We start from the raw sequence: 20,590 nt of genomic DNA on the forward strand, positions 1-20,590 counted from the left end.
TAGAAATGAAAATTCAGCTCAAGGGGATGATGAGGATCAACAAGTGAGAAGAGGGCTCAGTTTACATCGTTGGGGGACACTCATGGTTAGTGAGCACAACCTGGATGATAATCCATTAAAAGAGAATGAGAAACAATGATTCTAAAAGCAGGAAGGGAACCAGGAAGTAGTAGCTTTATGAAAACCTCAAGAAGAGAGTATGCAAAAGAAGAATGTGACCAATAGTATCAATGGCCACAGACAGGGTCAAGAAGCCTGATGACAGAGAAAAGGCCATTGAATTTGGCATTTAAAACATCACTGGTAACTCTGGAGAGAGCTTTTTCAGAGAGCTAAGAATTAAGTGAGAGGTAATGAAACAGATGAACTGATTGTAGATGGCTTTGTCAAAGAGTTCAGTCATGAAAGGAAGGAGAGCTATAATAGTAAGATAAGTAGTAAGGATGGGGAATGTTTTTTTTTCCATTTTTTTAAAAGATGGGATAAACACAGGTATGCTTGTAAGTAGTAGGGAAACAATCAGTAGACAGGGAGAGATGAAAATTAGTGAGAAATTGGGAATCACAGAGAAAACAATCTGCTGGAGAAGACAGAATGGGATCAAAGATACATGAAAAAAGAATTTGCCTTTAACATGAAATATGTTTATTAGTACAGTTAGAAATCAGATGACATATAAATTATAGAAATGTAATAGCTAGTTATTACTTTCCTATTTGCAACCTTCCCTTTCCATCTTTTAACAAAAAGGAGGTGCTTAAATCAATCATGCAAAGTACTATAGGCCAAAGTTCCAAGGCTTAAATAAAACTAGACCAATAAAATAATCATACTATAAGCACAAACTCTAATAAGTACTAAAAATATTGCTTTTGGCACTGTTCCTCTGCTGGCTACCAAGGCTCACCCATCATTAGATGCTTTGAAGGCTGGTGAAAATTTTGAGACCTTCCATTTTCACATTTGCCACCATCTGCTTTTCCTTTTGAAGACAACTTTTCAATGACTTCCACAAATTTATGTGAAAATTGCCATTTAAAAATATTAATGAAAAAGGCTGTATTAAATTTTTATTTACATTTTTAAGAGGACTGTGCACTGCCTGTGAGAGCTTCTCACCGCTCATCAAGGTAAGAAATATTTATGATACCAGCTCCCTGCTACTTGGATGAGAAAATTCATCAGGTATAATCTACATTGTATTTAAACAATTTTTGACTTTTATAATAAATAGCTTGAGCCATTAAAATAGGGAATGAGGGTCATCTTCAAGTATCTGAAGGGGCGTCATATAAGAAAAGAGACTAGTAGAGGAAAGCTCTGCTTCATAAGACCAAAAAGCAAATAGAGAGGACTGACTAAAGGAAAAGTTTGCAACAATACAAGCCATCTAAATATAGAGTATCCTTAGGAGATGATAGGCTCCCTTCTCACTCAAGGTCTTCAAGCAAAAGCCTTCCTGGCCAACCCATTGGATACGATGTATTTAGGATTCATGTTCAGGTACTGATTGGTCTAGACTGTCTCCTGCACTAAGATTTTGGGATTTTCCAGCATTTCAGGTCATAATTCCAGTAATAACTTTTAGCAATGATCTCCAAGAATCGGAACAAGAATTTGTACTTGCAAAGTACATAGCGGTCAGTTGGATCCTCATGGTATCCTCAATAGTTGTTATTTTTTGCATCGATTTTTTGCAAGTTTGACCTGCACCATGATTCCAAGAAGCCTAGGGGACTTCCACAAACATACAAACAAATTCACATCTAACAGGGCAGCGAGGACATGCTAAGGTGAAGAAGCCCGCTCTCTAACAGTCATTGGTCTGTTTGGTCACAGAACCAGTGGATTTTCCCTCCTTGCTGTCCCCAGGTCAGCTCTAGGGGGCAACCCGACTTACCGTCATGATGAGCTTTTCGACACAGTCTGGGGCCACGCTGTGGAGATGGGTGAGGTGCAGCTGCAGGTGGATCTTGTTGTTCAGCATGTCCTGGCACAGCGGGCAGCGCAGCATAGGCTGCACTGAGTGCTGAGTCATGGCGTGCACCCGCAGTCGGTTCACATCCGCATTACTGTACTTACAGTACGGGCACTGGAACATCTGGACGAGAAGGGAGGGAGATAGACTCCAACCAGCATCGCATCCTCCTCCTCCTGCCCACCCTCCTCCCTCAGTGTGCTCACACCCGCTGCCTCCCCACACACCCCTTCGGCCCAGGCTTGTGTCTCACCTGCTCTGATCTGGCCTCCTCGGATGTTTTAGGTCGCTTGGAAGCGAGGGGAGGCTCCGAGCTACTCGGAAAGGACGTGCGCTTGGAGGCTGCCGGACAATCTGGGAGCTCCTTGTCTGCCTGGCTGGACGATGCTAGGAGAGAAAATGGAGGCTATGTTACGGGATCTGTGCCGGGCAAGCTGCAATGGGGTTGCTGCTGGGTGAAAACCAATATCCATTTATAGCACAGGATTTCTTAAAAAACCAAGATTCCAGGAGGATGAACATCCAGGCTGGCACACATGTTGGAAAGGAAGTGACTTTCTTCTCACTCTCAGTTAGTGCTGTAAGCATCAAAAGACTAGGAAAGGAAAGGGTAAGAGCTGGGATAAAACATCCTGGCAGGGGATTTGTGTGGTTCCAAGCTGACTGGCCCTGGACTCCCCACATCAGGATCCAAGTTCTTACTTGGGAAGGGTGAATGTGTATACACGTATGTGTGCTTGTGTCCAATGAGATTGGGAAAGATCTTTGCAAAACCTTCAAGCACTACAAAAGTGCTGTGCCTATCTTTAAAATTGTTATTATCTAATAAGTAAGTTGAGAAGGAGGTGCTTCTTTGTCATTACCACTAGCATTAGTGATTATGAGATTAGAGAATGAGAGACTAGCTCCCCATCTCTTTGCCTCCAAGGCTCTGCATTACATTGAAAGAAGCAGTTCTCTAGAGAATGTTAAATTGACAAACATTTATTAAGTGCCTACCAGGAGGTAGGTCCCTGCCCTCAGTGAGCTGTCAGTCTAATAAGGGAGACCACATGCAAAAAAAAAATGTACACAAAGCAAGATGCCTACAAGATGAACGATGTGGGGGAGACAATCTCAGAGGGAAGGCACTGACATTAGGGTGTCCACACTAGAAAGTTTTGTCCTCAAGAGAACATTGCACACAGCAACAAGAAGGTTATGTAATGATCAATTTTGATGGACGTGGCTCTTTTCAACAACAAGGTGATTCAGGCCAGTCCCAACAAACTTGTGATAGAGCCATCTGCATCCAGAGAGAGCACTGTGGGGACTGATTGTTAATCACAACATGGAATTTTCACCTGTTTTGGTTTTGCTTGCTTTTGTTTTCTTTCTAATTTTTTACCTTTCAGATCCGATTTTTCTTGTGCAGCACAATTGTGGAAATATATATAGAAGAACTATACATGTTTAACATATAATGGATTACTTGCTATCTAGAGGAGGAGATGAGGGGAAGAGAGGGAGAAAAATTTTGGAATACAAGGTTTTGCAAGGATGAATGTTAGAAACTATCTTTCCATCTATTTTGAAAATAAAAAGCTATTATTAAAAAGAAAAAGAAAATTTGGTTCTGAGCTAATATGAATTGTTTGAATCACATTCTAGTAGATGCTAGATAATATAGGAAAAAAACTGACAAATGTTAGCTTAGAGGAAAAGCATTTCTACTCTGTTGATCAAATCCACCCATTTATTCAGTTATTATTAATATGAGGTAGAATCATCTGAAATATAGGGTAGAAGACAACAAGAAAATACTAGAGGAGTTGCTCTGGGAATGATATGGATGTTTCTTGACATGAAAATTAGCAAAATTAATTATTTACTCATAGAATGTATAACTTCTCTATCATAGCATGGTACAAAACCATGATAGTAAGTTGAGTGAGTGGGTTTTAAGTATGGCCATAGAGAATCTCTAATAGTTTGCTTTTTTGTTAGACCACAAATCTTCCTTGCTTAATAGCTGAAAGTTTTAGACCTTTGTGATAGCCAATTGTTGTAATGGCTTTGTGGCAATGGTCAAAGAAAAATGGTAAAAAAAAAAAAAATTATCTCCCTCGCCAAAAGAAAGAGACAGAGAATGGAGAAGGAGAGACAGAGAGAGACACACACAGGGAGGGAAGGAAGGAAGGAGGGAAGGAGGGAAGGCGGGAAGGAGGGAAGGCGGGAAGGAGGGAAGGCGGGAAGGAGGGAAGGCGGGAAGGCGGGAAGGAGGGAAGGAGGGAAGGAGGGAAGGAGGGAAGGAGGGAAGGAGGGAAGGAGGGAAGGAGGGAAGGAGGGAAGGAGGGAAGGAGGGAAGGAGGGAAGGAGGGAAGGAAGGAAGGAAAGAAGAAAGAAAGGGAAGGGAAGGGAAAAGATAATTTTTTTTCTAGAACCCACAGACCTCAGCTTAATGTGATTTGGCACTTGGGTCATTCAATGAGAAAAAACTAATTTTCACTCCTTGGCAAAACTATGCTTAATCTCATTCTGCTTAACCATCTAGCAAATGTTTCTACTTTTATGCTTAGCTTTGGGATTTGTTTTGACATGGACACCAAGATGCTGTCTTTATGTACATGTGCTTTAATAAACAATTTTAGAAAATCAATTCAATTTTGTTCATTAAAACCATATGGCTACTATATGTGTGTATGTATGTATGTATGTATGTATGTATGTATGTATATATATATATATTTAAATGTTAAATGCAGGAAATATTCCAGGAAGTTGATACTCTTCCCAGAATGCACATCTTGCAACCTTTAACCTCTGTATCTTCGTAACCTGGTCTACATAAGTTTGTAAGCCATCTATTATTTAAAAACTACAAAGACAAGCATATTACATACAGACCCCTCCTCCTCCCAACACACACATTCATAACAGTACTTTAATCTGTCTCGAATCGACTTCAAACCCATTTCGCTCTTAATGGGAGTTATTCATTTTCACTTGAGAGGTAATACATGACTGCTGGATATTTAACATGATGGATTGGCTGCTGATTAACTAGGTGCTGTAACATTCTAGGCTGGTTCCCCCATGGCCCACTTCCCATCTCCTATCTCCCCACTGCAGGGTTGATTGAGCCTGCAGAATCCTCTTTTTTTTTTTCCTGGCCTTTGGTGATAGTCAGGGAACTTTCTGGCCCTATTTTTTCTATGAAAGAAAATCTTTCACTGAGACAACTGTTTTCTTCCAAAGGACATCCCTTTTCCACACTGAGTTTAAAACAATCTTTTCTTCTATAGTGCTTCACTTAAAGATGGACAAAAGCATAAGTAAATTATATGTAAAAGATGAAAATGAGTCTTTGGATGTTTGCTTGTAATGAAAGATCATATTTTCTCCTCCCATCCTTTTCTTCTCCACCACTGGTGAGGATTACAGGGGGAATTTGTTTATTCTCACCTGTTAAAATTTTCCATAACTAAGATAACATGGGAATTTTGAATCAACTCCTATTCTGTTGTATTACTGGTTTCCAACTCCGTTCTTGACTTCTTATCTGACCTGTAACACCTGCTGACTCTGACCTGCCTCAGTGATAGATGCCAGTCTGTCTTCGGCTTTCCCTATGAAAGCTCAACCACTGACTGGCGATACGAATGAGTGGGCACCAGAGCTAAGGTGGAGACCACACAATTTATTTCACTTGAATACTGCAGACAACCAAATTCTGTAATTTAGTAGACTTTGTCTCTTTGTAGAACTAAAAAAAAAAAGTCTATCCAACTTTCTTAAAAATTGAACTTATTGTGACAAAGTTGCAGATGTAGGAATTCTGATTTTAGAACCTATTATTCTTCCCTTAAAGGAAGGGATCACTTAACATCCCTTCTCTCCCCTCCTCCCACTCCTTCCAACTCAAACCTGCCTGAGATTCATAAGCTTTTGTGGGAGGAAGCTAAGGATTCTGGATGTTTATTAAACTCTTCTTCCTCAGTAACACAACCACACTGCTACAATGTAAACCATAACTACTAGAGGAAAATGGTTTGGGATTTTCCCTTAAGGAAAACTAACAATTTTTATTTGATACAACTTCAGATATGGGTTGCTGTGGCCAGTGGCCAGTAGCTACTCAGCAGATCTCTCATGGGCACAAAATCCCTGTGAAGTCCCAAGTTCAAGTTTTTTTTGCTGGTCCCTGGGGAACCTGGGGAGTGGTTCCAATAGTTAGGTTAACTATAGCTGACACAGTACCTTCCCCAGTATGACCTCAGACATTAAAATGTCAATCTCAATCAGGAAATGAGTCATCAGGGTAGAGTGAGCTGAAATCCAGGGGGAAGTTGCCCATTGGGCTTGGTGGATGGGATTTATATAGGGGGACTTGTGATGGTTGGGCATTTGCTCAAGCTTCTGCTTTCTTGAGCTTCCAAAGACATCAATCTTTTTGGTCTCTATTTATAACTTTTTAGATTTAAATGACTGTCAATTGAACCGTAAACAGGAAAAGAGAAAGTTAGTTTACTCTTCACTGTAGATCTTTTTGAGATATTTCTATACTTCATCTTGAAATGAGGGGTGAGCAATGGAGAACACCCACTTTCTAGATCCACAGGGGACTTGTCATTTAATCACACAATGGCTTCTTATTAACACAAAAGAAAAAGATCCATAGAGAAATTAACAATTTGGTGATAAGTTATTTCTTGTTTGGTTTCTATTTAATACAAAAATCCATAAACCATAACTGACCATTAAAAAAACTGGAGCTAAGTCTTTGAGGCCACAATATTGTGTAAAAACATCAATTAATGCCAGTATAGATTCTGGCTCCATACATAATGGACAGTAAACTAAATCTGGAAGTGAATAGGAGGAGAGTGGGCTTATCTTTCTCATTTAAAATATACCTGTCTTTTTCAGTAGATGTGTTAAAAGAGGAGAGATCTTTCATTGACCACATTTTGGGCTGCTCTTTGCATTTCAAAAAGGATAAAAAATATGACAGGAAGTCACATGAACTCACTCATTCCAGAAATGATTTTCCACCATGCTGGTATTAGGTGAATAGAATATTATGAACTCAATGAAATTCTGGATCAAACACACATGGAAACCCAACATGAATCTTTTGTTACAGATTCCTGTTCATATCAATGGTCAGAACTATGTTTTGTTTTATTTGTATACACATGCATGCTTTCAATTTTGTTTTTTGAAGAGAAGGGAAATTTAGGCCATAAAAAGTCATTGAGGTGGCAATGGAAAGTATCATTCTACCTTTGGTTTGTAATGAAGAAAACTTGAAGCAGATTCTTGTTGATTTTTCAAAAAAAATAAAGCCTTCATTTCCCTCCAAGTTAATCTTGTCCTTTAAGTGTAATAATTTGGCCAATGAAACCAATGATGAAAGACTATACTGGCCTTCTTGACATTAAATGCTGACTGGAAGCCACATAACAAAGAGCAGGATCCTTATCACTTCTATAACTCTAACTTTCTTCATATCTTAGGCAAAATGATTTTATTTCAAAGTAATTTTAGGAGCTTTTATATTAGAGCTCATCACTCTTAATATGAAAGGAGTCTCAGTTTGTTTGTTTTTTTTGATATGCTTTCCAATTGGTACCTTGCTTCTGTGAAGTACTTACCTGAGCATAAATTATAGTTTAAAAAATGCCACGTAGATTAATTGGAGGGGTGTGTGTGTGTGTGTGTGTGTGTGTGTGTGTGTGTGTGTGTGTGTGTAAAACTAGAACAATGGACTTCATAGCTTAAAAACCATGGTGACCTCTGGGGTTGAACTTCCTCCCTCCCTCCCTTCTTCCTTTTCTTTCCTCTCCCCCACCTCCCTTAATGAGGAAACAACTGATTGTATATTGACACTTCACAGGATCATCATGAAAAAAAGTCTTCAATCTGTAAAATCCTACATAAATGTGAGATATCTCAGTGGGGATGAGGCATCTTCTGATTTAATGAATAAACTACTTTCAATATGCTTGAATGGGCTTAAAACTGTTCCAAACCATTTTAATCTTCCCATTACTCCCAAATAACTAGCTTTATTTTTCTTGGTTCATTTGTATTAGGAAGTAAGGATATGCAAAATAAAGGGAAAATCTAGATTCTCATTGGACCAATGAGGTTTTTAACTAAAAATGTAGAGAGTCTCAGTTTTGTCACCTAGAAGGCCACCGGAGAAGCGTACCACTCAAATGATCTAACATTGAACCTAGTATCCGATTATTCTCAACCCAGACCAGGAGGCAGGAGGCCAGAGAAGCAGATGATCTGGGCATTGTGATCTTGACAATAACAGATTTTGAAAATGAAATCAGAAATGAAACAGAAACTTCACTCCCAGATTTCAGTCGCTTACTGCCTGAAAACATCCTTTCTCTTGAGAAGCTGAAGATTTGTCAGCTGTCCATTTATCATGAATAAGATGCATTTCTGCCTCATTCTGCACCCCCAGTGCTCTCTTCCAAGGTGCTAGCCAATGGGAACAGCATCTCAGCACTAGTCAATCCAAAGCAAAGTTCCTTCACATCCCATCTCTTGTTGCCAGGAAGTTTCTTCTTGCCATTTCCTCCTCATTAGCATGTGCCATGTGGAGGTGGTGCTCACAAAAATGCTGACACTTTTCCTATCTGTAGCCCCAAAGTGAGCACCCAGAGGGTCCTGGTAAAGCCGGCTGACATCTGATCTCTCATGCAGAGGCCAAAGGCAGCAGCAGCTTCCCCCACTCCCCACTTCTGAACCATCAGCCTCTTTTAGCTAAAGTACCACTGACAGCCCCTCTGTCTAAACTTCCATCTTCCAACCCAGTAGCATAATGGAGGAGCCAATTAAATGATTATTAATTCATGCTACTTTCCGTAAGCCAGAAGTTCTCATCTCCCTGTATTCCGTAAACCAGCTTGCCACCTGCTCCAGAAATTTACAGCAGGGTTTGATCTATCTCCATTGATTAAGGAAACACATACACATACACATAAACACACACACACACACACACACACACACACACACACCCCTATTTTCTATATAACATTAAAAGGTTGGGGTAGGTAACTTTCCTCTAAAGTATAAGGTATACATTGAATCATCAGAGGAATAGAAAACAGGCATTTAATTTTATTATAATTGTATTACACACATATACACACACACACACACACACACACACAAATCCAAGTTGATGTTCACTGTTTCCATGGCACTTTCTCTCCATCTCATCCTATGCCATCTCCTTTCTCCTTTTGCCTTCAATCTTTCTCAACATTAGAGTCTTTTCTGATGAGTCTCATCTTCTCAGTATGTGGCCAAAATATTATTCTTCTATCTTGAGTGGTACAGCAGAAACTCAGAATGTTTTACTCTATTTTATTAATTGATTACTCAAAAGATAATGATTTTAATTTCCTGCCTTCAATAAGTCACTATTTTAAAGATATGTCACCTAAGGTAAAGTTGCTCTTGGTGTCATCACTAGGATTTGATTGTGATTTTAGCCAAACATACCTATGATGAAACTTCTTAAAAGGAATGAGACAGGTTGAAATCGCCTTCTTTCTAGTGCAGAGAATAACAGATTAAAGAAGTCTGTTTTGTTGCCATATTTGGTTTTTAAATATTAAGTGTTTCAATCAGACACTTAACATATTTCAAAGAAAAACCAGGAAACTTCCATAGATAAGAGTCAGGACACCTCATGAGAGCTGGTTCTCAAACTGTGAGAACAATGCTAGAACCCTACCATTCAAAGACTCCAGCTGTGATGACAGAGGGTCTGTTTCTTAGTTTCTGTTAAATGCTCTCAAAATCTTATCACTCAAGTAACTGTAAGCCACAGGTTTGAGGACATTTTTAGGAATCTTCATAGAAAATTCGATACTGAGATTTCCATCAATGACAGTAACTCCAATCCAGTGTCTTGTGCTGAGACTCTAAATACTCCTTTACAGAAGCCCCTAAAAACTTATAGAGAAACACACATGTTATATTTAGCTATGCTGTGGGCTTTGTAATTGCCTAATCAGTATTTGTTGTTGTTCAGTCGTGTTTGGCTCTTTGGGACCTCGTGGACCAAAGCACAATAGACCTTTTTATCCTTCACTCTCTCTCCAAATGGGTCCAAGTTCATGTTCATTGTTTCCAAGACATTATCTATCCATCTCATCCTATGTTATCCACCTTCTCCTTTGGCCTTCATTCTTTCCCATTATTAGAGTCTTTTCCAATAAGTGTCATCCTCTCATTATGTGGCCAAAATATTTAAGTTTCAGCTTCAGTATTTGAACTTCCAGTGAATAGCCTGAATTAACTGCTTCAAGTATTGATTCATTTGTCCACTTTGCTGTCCAAGGAATTCTCAAAAGTCTTCTCCAGTGTGACAATTCAAAAATGTTAATTCTGCAGCACTCAGCTTTCCTTAATGATCCATCTCTTATAGCCACCCACTGCTTCTGGAAAAACCATAGTTTTGGCTAAACAGACTTTTGTTGGCAAGATGACGTCTCTGTTTTTTAGTATATTGTCCAGATTTACCATAGCTTTCCTTCCAAGGAGCAAATATCTTAATTTCATAGCTGTGGTTGCTATTTGCAATGATCTTTGAGCTCAAGAATATAAAATCTGATACTGCTTTCATTTCTTCTCACTCTATTTGCCAGAAGTGATGGGACCAGTTGCTATAATTAGTTTTATTTCATGTTAAGCTTCAAGCCAGCTTTTACATTCTCCTCTTTCACTCTCATCAAGAAGCTTCTTAATTCTTCTCATTTTCTGCCATAAGGCCCTCTCTGCACATTTTCCCTGGCAACCTTAATTTTGGCTTCATCCACCCTGGCATTTTGCATGATGTACTCTGCATATAAGTTAAATTAATAAGGAGACAATACACATCCTCATTTTACTCTTTTTCCAATCTTAAATTTATTAGTTGTTCCATGTTCTAACTATTGCTTCTTGGCCTGCATATGGGTTTCTGAGTAGACAAGTAAGATGATCTGATACTTTGAGGATTTGTCACATTTCTGCACTTTCTTCAAAGATGAAGACTACATCATGTCCATCCAAATCCTGTAGGATTTGTCTCCATAAACCATAAAATCCTCCACAGAGATTCATCTAATATCTCACACTTGTTTCCTTTCTCATTCACATTCTTCCAACTTCATATCTTCATCTCTTTTTACTTGAACTTCCATGACAGTCTCTTCATTGGACTTTCAGCTTCCAATTTCTCCCTTACAGAGCTACAGAAATTATCTTCCCACAGCTTCAGCTCATCATGTTCCTTTCCTTTCCATTGCTTTTTTTGCACAATTCTATGCTACTTCTACCTGTGCACACCTACTATGTGCTTCTCTACTGTCCCCCAGATGACCCACAACTTTCTTTGGACTTTCTGTGGCTCTCTTTCATACAGCCTCACTGGAAGAAGAATATTATTTAAAAATAGGCCTTTGTTTTGGGAAGAAAAATCGGGCCATTAAAACTAAGCACAATTTCCCTAAGGCAGTTTAGCCCACTCTCCTCCTATTCACTTCCAGACTTAGTTCACTGTCCATTATGTATGGAGCCAGAATCTATATTAATGAATCAGCTCTATAGGGTGTCCATCCAAATGAATCTTGTAGTAGTCATAACAGCCATTCTTCCTCTAATCTCCCCCATCCCCAGCCCTGTATGTATATAGTTAGGCTAAAATCTTAAAGGCTTATGGATTTCATCTAGTAACATTTGTAACGCTCCTGAGCTGGATGCATAAGTACCATGTCTTTTATAAAGGAGAGCACCTGGAGGTCCTTGTCGCTTACACCAGGAGCCTCGCTGCCATTTCAATTCTGTGCTAGGTATTCTCAATAACGGCAGCAAAATAAGTTTTCTCTGTTGTTATATTTTTCAAGGGTTCATATGATTTGAAGGGATTCATGGGAGATACTTTTTGGGAGGAAAATACGGTGGCATTTTGTCAACAGTGAGCAGTCAGCTATGTGACTAGGAAGAATACCATTTGTAAAGGCCCATCTGTTGCCTTCTTGAACCTTCTTCCTGGATGCTGCCCACCATGTAAGAGTGGATTCCTCTCATAAAAAACTTTGTTTGGATGGGGAAAGCAAGTATAAGGGTCAGTTGTGAAGAATGTTTTCAGTTAGTTTTGTAGGGCAATGCTAAGGGAAAATATACATTTTTCCCCTTCTTTGTTTCAGATACTTTGAAAAATCATTTCTCAACACCCTCAAAATTGTGTCACCTCCAGCATCAGGCTCCTCTGTGCATAATGAGTCTGAGCCAGCTGCTCTCCCATCTCTTTTCTTCAGTATCTTTTCTAGCACATCAGGGAAATGTGATGATACAGTCAAATACAGCAAGCCCCCTGTCACTAATAGGGAAGATTTAAAAAAAAAAAATCTTTATAGATAGTTTTCTGGTTTGGGTTTTTTTGTTTGTTTGGATTTTTTGGTCTGTCTACAATCTTTCCAGTTTTATACTTAGATGGCCCCAGGATAATAAGGCATAATGGGTCTCTTATTATGCTTAAATGTTACTCTTAAAAATTACTCCATAACTAAAGGGAGCCATCCACATTCTGTTTTTTTTTTTTTTTTTTTTTATCTCCAACCCACAAGTGAGATAATAGATAAGAAAACACTTTGAAAGTTAAAAAGAATTTTATAATCACTGCTATATTAGTAATAACATTATACTACTTATAATTCCATATGAATTTACTAGTTCCATATAAGCCAGAGCAGCGGGAACAGGATCTTCCAGGTACCTGGCAGGAGCACTTCCTATCTTTTTCAGAACAAGACAGTACTTCGGCACATGATAGGTGAGTAATAAATATAGGCTAATCTGAAGATGTCTAAAGAGATTAACAGTATCACTTGAATGGGGAAATCTTTTTTTCCTTTTCCAATTTTCATTAATATCTTTTTCTACTACCTTCTATAAGTGATTTTTTAAATGGACATAAGATATTTAAGTTTGATGCTGGAAGTTCTGGCACCAGAATTTCACTGTCTTAAATGTGGAAGACTGTTGTAGGTTTTGAAGTTCTCCATTCTAGAACCTTGATATATCACATACATTTACTATTTATTAAAGGTAGGAAGGAAGAGTAAGTCCACTTAGAAGGTCCTTCCATAAAAGCATAATTTTGAGAACTTCCTTTCCTGTTTTCAAAAGATACTTTACTGGAAACAAACAAACAAAAAAATCAACCATACACATAATACAGTTAGATCATCTTGAAAGTATTCCTTTAGTAGGAGCTTTATTAGCTCTTGATATGGTCGGAATTTATTATGTCCACATGATTTAAAAGTCATTTTGTGTTCTTGTGGTTATTAAAGTTTATGTTCCATTCTGTTCAAAGGACCATGATTATTCTACAATAGATTAGCTGTGTAAATTTTTTCCCACAAACCTGGACTCTTTACTCACTATTAATATATAAATTAATAAGTTAATTAACTAGATTAATACAAATAATTAATATTAATATCAAACTTAATATTAATATGGCTGATAACTATAACAGACTGAAATCTGACCAGATTAATATCACCTTCATATACTCCTCTCCTGGTGATCCATTCATTGTAACAAAGAAACAAGTCTCACCACAGCTCAACAATAATTCTATATGCAGTCTTCTATAGACAGATACCCTTTGCAAAGCAGGGAAGAGCACAGTGCCATATCTCTTCTTTGAGCTTAAGCCTAGTCATCATTTTATGACATTCTGAGTTTCTTTTTTGACTTTATTTGCTATTCTTTCCATTTGCCCTGTGGAAGTCACTGCGTATAACATTTTCTTGGTTTGGTTTACTCTGCTTTGCATCAGTTCATATAAATTTTCCCCAGTTTCCCTCTATTCATTTTATTTATTGTTTCATACAGTTCAGTAATATTTCATTACATCCCATATTACACTTTATTCAGCCGTTCCCCAATTGATGGGCATCTAGCATTATTCCTAGTTCTTTGCTACTATAAAAGTAGCTGGTAGAAATATTTTGGTGCAAAACGTCCTTGGGGTATATTGCCAAGCATGGGGATCTCTGGATCAAAAGATACGGACATTTTAGGTCCTGTTTTAGCATAACCCCGAGTTGCTTTCCACAATATTTGGAACAATTCACAGTTCTACTGATGGTGTACATTACTGCACACATCTTTTTACCTCTCAGATATTATTTCTTGTCTTTTATTTTTGCCAATTTGCTAGGTATACAGTAGAACCCAAGCCACTGTTTTGATTTGCATCTCTCTGTCCCCTGGGACAGAGGTCACACTTACAAAAGGCTAGTTTTCTCTATAAGATTTCTAAAAGGAGTCAAGCTCAAGGTAAGCCCATAGTGCTTGTATTATTAGGAACTGGGTCCATGATCAGGCCTTCTCCTAGGAGGAACTGGTATCTGGATCCAAAGGGATTCTCTTGGCTTTCAAGCATTTTATATCAGGCCAGAGAATCATTCTTCCTGAGGAAACAGTATAGACTTTGAGCAGTGGCTATTTCCCACTCACTGCTGGGGACACCACAGCCCTAACCCTACACTGGGGGCATCTCCCAATTAGATTGTAAGCAGGGGCTACTTCTGCTTTTCTCTGTATACCTCTAGCACTTAATGCCTAGCACACAGTAGGTGGCTAATAAATGCTTTGTATTTGTTAGATTAAGCCTGTTGTTTTAAATTCTATTTTGTTACTATTCCCTACAAGATCATGAAAGTAATTTTTATTGTACACTAACTAACAGTGTAGCCTGGTAGAAAAGAGCAATACATCAGAGACTTCAGGTCAGAGTTCTGTTATATCTATTAGTTGAGTTATAAGGGAGGTCACACTGCAGCCTCACTGTGAAGAAGAGGTCTACTACTACCAACTGCTCACCCATCTATGACGGGCAATACCTCCTAGACTGCTTCCAGGCCCATGCTCTCAGCCATTTTCTGCAGCCTGGTAGTTGATGCAAGCCTTCACTCCCTCAGCAAAGAGAAGTCCCAGAAAACAAAGTTCTCACCAATAAAGTCCTCAGAACTGTCAAATGGTCCATCAGAATTGGACTTGCTATTCTTTTTTCACTACAGCCTTAACATCATGGGACTTTTCCCTCCGACTTGTAACTGACTTACTTTTCCTATAAGTGCTGTCTTTCCCCATTAGATTGCCAGCCTCTTAATAAAAGGGACTGTTTTGCTTTTCAATTTGTGATCCTAGCGCTTAGCATATAAGAGCTTAATAAATGCTGGTCCCTTCATCCACATTCTCTTGACTTCCCTGCTTGCAAAAGAGAGATACCATCTGCTCCAATAAAACAAGTATTAGAATAAACAAAGCCTCCTGCTATCCCCGCACAAAAAGCAAATTCCAGGTATTTACCACCGATATCATTTTTATTCCTACTACTATCGTGGCTTATAAAAAGTAAATGCAGAAAGTCAAGTCATTTGAGAGGTTCTGGCATTCCAAAAAGTACAGAAATCTACCCTACTTCTATTTTTGCTTCCTTATATAAAAACAATCCAAAAGATTTATTTTCTAATTGTGAGATAGATTTCAGCCTGCAGTACATTTAAGCAGCCAAGTTATACAGAAAATACCTTAGGGAAAAAAGGGGTAGGGGGTATGTGGAGAAGAGCTGGTCCTGTGAAAGCCAGCACAGTCTCATAATTCCCAACTGTATATGAAAATGAAAAAACAAAACCAGCTTTCTTTCTTTGTAAGTATGTGAACTCCCAACTGGGCCCAGAGCAACTGGATATTTAGTATGTTCTTTTACATAGACGTGCTTTTGAGACTGTGAGGGAACAGGTAAGAGAGGGAGAAAGTGGACTCAAAGAAGAAATGGGGCCTACTAGATTCAGCCTTACTACAAAGTTGTGAAAAATACTCTGACTCAAAGATCTCTGAAGTCATATCTAGTCAGTTGAGCTTTCTCCATCCTCCAGTGAAACGATATCGCATGATGGCCATGAATACAAAAGAACCAAGTCCTTGAAGCTCCATCCTCTACATCACAAACCCAAGAATGCTGTTGCGGAGGGACTACAGCTATTTTCAGTTCAGTTACACTATTATGGGCCCAAACACATGGAACACTTTCTGACAGTTTATCCAAATCCTAGAGGGGAAATACCACTGGAACTGGAATACAAAAAAGCTATTGTCAGTTCTGTGCCAGCACCTACTAAATGCCGGGCACACAGTAGGTGCTTGAGAGTAAATGCTCACTGACTGACTGAATTCATTTCTTAGTCTTCTTAGGCAAAGATATAAATGTTACAGTTGGAAGAGACCATGGGGATACGGTTCAATCTCTTTATGACAAAAATAAGAACATTGTGATTTATTCAAACTATATAGCTAATTAATGTCCTAGAGAGACATAAAACCCAGGTATGCTTATTTCTAGTCTAATATTCTTTTTACTTAGTAGGCTGCTTTCTAATCCTTTCTAAATTCTCTTAATGTGTTAACATTTTTCCCCATCCTGATTTTTTTTTTATTTGTTTCTCTCACAGATTATGCTGTGGTCATTACTCTGATTCCAACATCATGGCATGTCCAGGTAAGCCCAGCTGTATATTGGGTGTGGATGTCTACTGATAACAGGCTTCCAACAAAATGTATGTGACCTATTTTTGTTTCCTAGTCTCAGTAATTACAAAGGTGATAGGCCAGTAGGAAATATTCATAAATGGCAAGAGCTTTACTTTATACATTTATGTTAAACATGTCAAATCTGATTGAAATCATGCCTTCCAGAAGCCCACTCTACAAATATACTTTTCTCTAACAACTTCCTAGATCTCTCTAGCCTATTAATATCTTCTTAGCAATCTATCATGGATTTGAATCAGGGACACTCCACTTCACTAATTGTTCTGTTAGGTAAGCATCAGGGCTTTTAAAAAAATTAATAAAAGAAAAGAAAAATCCCTTTAGGTCATTTCTCCAGAAATAGCATAAACTGGAATCTAAGTTAGGATCAAAACAACAAGTAAAACAATTGAACAGAATTGTGAACATTTCAAAAATCTCCATGCCATTACATTGTATTTTTTTTTCCATTTCCTTTTTTTAACCACCACATAATCTCCCCCACCTGATTTTTCTTGCCTCAAAGAACCTCATTAGGCCCATTATGGGGCTCTGTAGTTGAAAACCAAAACAGTTAACAAAGTATAAATACAATCATTTTGCTATCATATTTTTTCAGTTCTCTAGTTATTGGTGATAAGTATAATTTTAATTATCTGTTTTATAGTTTGTATCAATTTATAATTGATTGGTTAATTACTGAGATAATTGTTCACTTGCTGACATCAAGAATTTTTCAATCTACCATTCACATACACAAATTTACTCTGTGGAAGGATTAAGCAGCTATTTTTACATTTCAACTAGCAAATAAAGGAGGGAAAAGTTTGCTAGGAGGATGTTTCTCCCTAAAGAGCATTTCCAGACACTTGGGTTACCTGTGAAAATGTTCCATGCTTTCTGTTAACTTTGTAGTAAGAACAAAGGGTAGCTCACATTCCTATCAAGCTTTCTATTTGTCACTACTACTGTTACTTCTAAACTTCACATTTGCAGGGTCATCTTTCAAGAGATTTCAAATGGACTGAGGCTTCTTGAGGGGGCTTTGTCTTACAGTTCTTCTGGATCTCCCAGTACAGCTTCCCATCTGGAAAGGGGCGAGGTCAGATAAGGTTTGTCAGCGCTTTCTCAGGTTGATGAGAGGAACAGGTAAATCAAGAGTTTATAGTGGGTGAAACAGCAATGGGCAGCCCCCCAGGTTGCTGGCCAACCTTCACCTGACTCCTGACAGACACATCTGATGTTATCATCCACATGTTAAGACATTTCAACTAAGGCTTAGCTCTTGGCACATGTTCATCTCTACCCTTCAGCCCACAATTACACTGAAAACCAGGATTCGATCTTTGGGGATATTGAGTATCATGGTTTTGGCTTATTCCCACTTGCCAACAAGACCATGCCTTCATACAAATCACCTTTTGAGGACCGACACTCTTGTGCTTTCCTGAGAAAGATATTCTCTGCTTAATTCTCAGCATATAATTCCAATTTGCGCTTCTTTTGTTTACCCCACCACTGTTTATCCATGCCATCCTCAACCCTGCTCCCCTACAGTTCTTCCTTTGCCCTAGTCACTGGGAAAGAGGGGAAGAGAATACAAAATTATACACTGTCCACTCTGTACTAAATGTTTTACATTTGATCCTCACAGCAGTCCTGCAAAGTAGGTGCTATTATTGTCATCCCCATTTTGTATTTGGAGAAACTGAGGCAAATGGAGTTTAAGTGACTTGTTCAGGGTCACACAACTGTGTAAAGTTGAGTTTGAAATGATGTTTTTCTGACTTTAGGACCAGCGCTCAATCCGGCCTTCCATGCCAAGGTAAACCTCTCAACTAACACCCTTCATGACATTTCCATCTGTCCATCCTCTTAGAGATTCTCACCAATTATCCCCACGTTCACACCTCCAACTTGTGCCTGTTTACAGGCACTTCTTTCCCACTAGCTACAAACATGTAGCTTTCTGCCACAATTAAAAAACCAACTAACTCTGCAATTGTTGAGCCATCCCCTCTGGTTACTGTTCTCTGTTTCCCCTTTCATGGTCCAACTCTTGGGAAGAAAGTCTCCCTTCTGCTCCTACATGGCCACTTGTTCATCTCTCACCCCTCATGATCTTTTATTTTAACACATTGGACCAGGTCACTACCATACTTGAAAACTTTAAGTGGCTAACCATTACTTTCAGGACAAAAAGATGAATCCCTTAGGCTCCTATCTACCTTTCCTCAGTTTTGGGGGCATCATATCACCTCCTTATATAAATAGCTTAGGTTCCCCACATATGACACTCATGCATTTGCCATAAGTCATCCCTGGGCATGTAATGAATTACTCCATCATCATCTCTTCCCCTTAAGGCCCTTATCTTTTTCAAGAGTCAGGTACCTACTCAAGACTTTTCTTGATGCCTTTTGATTAGTATTCTTTCTCTCGTTTGTGCTCACTTACCTCTGCACACTTCCTAGTAAGTGAGCTCTTTGAGTATTATTTCTTTTACTAATTTTTTTTGTCTGTCTTCCCCATAAAAGCTAGCTTAATAGCATTATATATGAAGAAATACTTATTGGTTAGAATCAGTGATTTCCCTATTTCTAAAAACACTCTAGATTCTAGATGGTTATAATTCAACCCCTCGTATTCTGGCTTTTGACCTCACTCTATTGCAACCACTATTTCTAAGATGATCAACGATCCAGAGGCAGGATCCAATAGCCTTTTCCCCATGCTCATTCTCTCTACAAACTTTGGATTTGGCAATGAGTCCTTCCACCATTCCCTTAGTATCCATGACAATGCTGTTTTGGCTTTCTCTATGTACCCAAGCTCTCCTTTGCTGTCGCTTTTGCTGGATCATTATTCCCTAAAACATGCATGTCCTTGGAGGCTCTCATATTTATTTCTGTAATCTCATCAATGCTCCTGGATTAAAATCTTTCTCTGACTCCAAACTCTTTATTCTCAAAGTTAATTTTTCTCCTGAATTCTAGTTCTACATTGCCACTTTCTGGCCAGCTATCATATCTGGAAAGCTCCAATGACATAATACCTAATAATTTTCTTCTATAATTTCAAACTTTTTAATTCTTTAGAGTAGACACAGAAATGTGGCAGACAACTAGCTACGATATATTCTTTTCAGATTAAATTGCCCCTCATATTTCTCGTTTCAGGGTTAAATAGCCACAAAACCTGCTGCCTTTTCTCATGGGCAGTATTTTCCAAGCCTTCATTCATTTTCATTGTTCTTTTCTGGACCATCTCCAAGTTTCTGTATCTTGTTTAAATGGCGAAGCCCAAGAATGAATATGATTTAAGTATACCCTTGCCTGGAAGTGAAGCAAAGTCCTGACCAATGCTGGCTAAGAAGACAGATTTTTTTTTTTTTTTAATCTCAAGGCATTACAATATTAACAATAGCATATAATATGAATTAGGATGACCAAATGAAACAGATTTTTTTTTGTTGTTGTTGTTTTGTTTTGTTTTTTTGGCTTAACATATTTCCTTTTTTAAAAAACTATGTTTTATTTTAAGTAATTTATTTAAAAGCAACTTATCAGTTTCTGTTCCTCTGTTCTCCCTTTCCTTAGAAACTAGTTTTCTTCCTCTCAGAATATAATGCTTCTTCTGAATTTTGGCTTCTTTTTTCCTCAGAACCCAGATGCAGCTTTTGATATTCAATTTTCTTTAAGAAAAACCTTGGCTCTCCTCTCTTAGGTTTAACCTTACCACCTCAGCTTCCAGAACTTCAGATTGAGAGAGTGGGAACATGATGCATTCATTCAACAAATATTTTATCAAAAATCCTTTATTATGCCCTTCTTGGTGAAAAGCACTAGATAACCTCTCCTAAGCTCAGTATCAACTCTTTTTTCCAATCTTGTAAAGAGGTAAGAAAGAATACAGGCCTTTAATGTTAAGTCAATATTAGGAATAAAAGAAAAGTTGAATAGCAAAAGTGATCTATTATAAAAATATTATTATACATTAATTTAA

The 20,590-nt window shown here is 38.3% G+C and overlaps 1 protein-coding gene across 1 annotated transcript in view; it reads right to left on the bottom strand.

Moving 5' to 3' along the window:
• Positions 1-20,590, bottom strand: part of ZFHX3 (zinc finger homeobox 3) — a 273,607-nt gene that overhangs the window by 40,210 nt on the left and 212,807 nt on the right. Inside the window, 2 exon segments of the mRNA XM_074286089.1 lie at positions 1,901-2,101; positions 2,232-2,365. Of these exon segments, the coding sequence (XP_074142190.1) occupies positions 1,901-2,101; positions 2,232-2,365 (335 nt within the window).

Source organism: Sminthopsis crassicaudata, chromosome 2, assembly GCF_048593235.1.
Source record: "Sminthopsis crassicaudata isolate SCR6 chromosome 2, ASM4859323v1, whole genome shotgun sequence".
Classification (NCBI taxonomy): Eukaryota; Metazoa; Chordata; class Mammalia; order Dasyuromorphia; family Dasyuridae; genus Sminthopsis; species Sminthopsis crassicaudata.